Source organism: Rhinopithecus bieti, unplaced genomic scaffold, assembly GCF_001698545.2.
Source record: "Rhinopithecus bieti isolate Rb0 unplaced genomic scaffold, ASM169854v2 scaffold_42219, whole genome shotgun sequence".
In the NCBI taxonomy this organism is placed as follows: domain Eukaryota; kingdom Metazoa; phylum Chordata; class Mammalia; order Primates; family Cercopithecidae; genus Rhinopithecus; species Rhinopithecus bieti.
In genome coordinates, this window is record NW_016817843.1 from 1,648,635 (window position 1) to 1,650,943 (window position 2,309).

General features: G+C 52.8%; 1 protein-coding gene across 1 annotated transcript in view; it reads left to right on the forward strand.

Annotated features, from left to right (window-relative positions):
* Positions 1 to 989: 989 nt before the first annotated feature.
* The window catches only part of ZC3H6 (zinc finger CCCH-type containing 6), a 59,760-nt gene continuing 58,440 nt past the window's right edge, over positions 990 to 2,309 (forward strand). Inside the window, 1 exon segment of the mRNA XM_017856218.1 lies at positions 990 to 2,127. Coding sequence (XP_017711707.1) covers positions 2,096 to 2,127 — 32 coding nt within the window. The 5' untranslated portion in view covers positions 990 to 2,095.

Genomic DNA, 2,309 nt, shown 5'->3' on the forward strand with positions numbered 1-2,309 from the left:
GCTTGCAGTGAGCTGAGATCCGGCCCCTGCCCTCCAGCCTGGGCGACAGAGCTAGACTCCATCTCAAAAAAAAAAAAAAACAAAAACAAAAAACAAAGCGCGTTTTTTTTTTTTTTTTTTAAGACGGAGTTTCTCTCTTGTTGCTGGATGGAGCGCAATGACTTGACCTCAGCTCACTGCAACCTCCTCCTCCCGGGTTCAAGCGATTCTCTTGCCTCAGCCTCCTGATTAGCTGGGATTACAGGCATGCACCAGCAAGCCCGGCTAATTTCGTATTTTTAGTAAAGACGGGGGTTTCTCCATGTTGGTCAGGCGGGTCTCGAACTCCCGACCTTAGGGGATCCGCCTGCCTGGGTCTCCCAAAGTGCTGGGATTACAGGCGTGAGCCACCATGTCCGGCCTTTATTTTCAATGTATATGTTAATATCAAAAACTTTACATTTCTAATTTAATCCACTCATTGCAATTGTTTCTGAATGCATTCCATTTATGCATTAGTAAAATGCATTATTAAGGAAAGAAATTAAAGTCAGATATTTGGATTAATCATTAAGTCTATTTTAGTATAAAGCAAGGAACTTTCTTTCAGGACATTTAATATATTAAATGGGCCAAAACACTGACTTGTCATTTAAAAATTTTTTAAGGTCACGTCCATAAGTGTAAAAAAAAGTCATGCATAGCCGTGCGCAGTGGCTCACCGCTGTAACCCCAGCACTTTGGGAGACCCAGGCGGGCAGAACACCTGAGGTCAGGAGTTCGTGACCAGCCTGGCCAAAATAGGGAAACCTCATCTCTACTAAAAATTCAAAAATTAGCCAGTCGTGGTGGCGCGTGCCTGTAGTCCCAGCTACTAGGGAGGCTGAGGCAGGAAAATTGCTTGAACCCAGGAGGCAGAGGTTGCAGTGAGTCGAGAGCGCCAACACCACACTCCAGCCTGGGTTACAGAGCGAGACTCCATCTCCTACAAAAAAATAAAATAAAATAAAAAAATAAGCATGCCTAATGGTTACTTATAAAATACTCGCATACATTTTACGTTAATATTATTACGAAATAAAGTAACGTTTATATAATTATTTCAATAGCTATTCCTATTTCAAGTAATGGGTAAATTTAGCACTAAATATAAAAAAAACTGCATGGGCAAGCTGTTTTCCTTAAAACACGATGCTGAGCACTAACTGTCACAAAAACAGATACCTGCTACAACTGTGAAGGATAAACCGCATTTCCCTATTATTGCAAGAACAAAGGTTTTAACAAAAAATTTTAAGGACTCTTCAGCCACCTTGTTCTTTGTTATCCCACCCCTGCCCGCCTCGGCTAATGCTTTTGGGGCCCGTTTGCTTGGTGCGTCCGGAACTCCCCAAGCGGCGGGCCTCTGGCAGGAAAAACGGCGGCCCGCACTGGGCCGGGAGCTGAGGCGCTGGTGGCCCTCGTTGGTCCCGTGGGCCGCCTCCCCCCCCTGCAGACACTCGAAGAGCCATCCGGCCGCGTCTCTCGCCGCCCGGCCCCGCCACTAGGCTGCCGCCTCCGCCGCCGCACGGAGAAGGGCGAAGACCCGCCCCTAAAGGTGATTGACGGGCAGTCTCCTCCAATGGTCAACGCGCTCGGCCCCGGCGGGCTGGGCAAGGGCCGCGGCTCGCGGAGGAATCTCTCTTGCCCTTTAGTCCCGGGCAAGGTGTTGCGGCCGGCGCCATTTTCTCGAGCCGCCTGTTTCGGGTGCCGCCATGTTGGTGAGGAGAAATCACCGTTACGGCCACTGTCCAAATCCCCGCGTCGCTGCACGCCGCCCGCCCGCTCCCACGCCACAGCCACCGGCGGCGAATAGAGACTAGAGCGGCAGCGCCGGCAGCGCGGGGCCGTTGCCCAGTGTTTGCAGTTAGAGCCCCACCTCTCTGGCGTGGTTGTTAATAGACTGGAAAGTCTGTGTCTGTGTCGCTCACTAGTAACCGTGAGTTTTTACCACTTCGTCACCTGTCGGCGGCGGCCGGGAGCAGGTTCCCGCAGGCGGCGCAGGGGTCTTCCCCGCGCCCCGTCGCCGCCGGCCTCGCAGACCTGCCCTCCAGCCCCGCCCCGTTCTTGACCAAACATGACAGACTCTGAACATGCAGGGCACGACAGGTTGGGAACCCTTCTTGTCTGTCTTTCTGTCGGATGAGAGGAGGGGTCTGGGGCGGCGGGAGCGGGCCGGGGCCGGGCGCCTCCTGCATGACCTAGACGTCTCTGTGTGGCTCCGTCAGTTCCATGACGCGCACCCTTATGTAAACTGCTGGATCGCGGCCGCGGGGGAGGTCGGCCCGGCC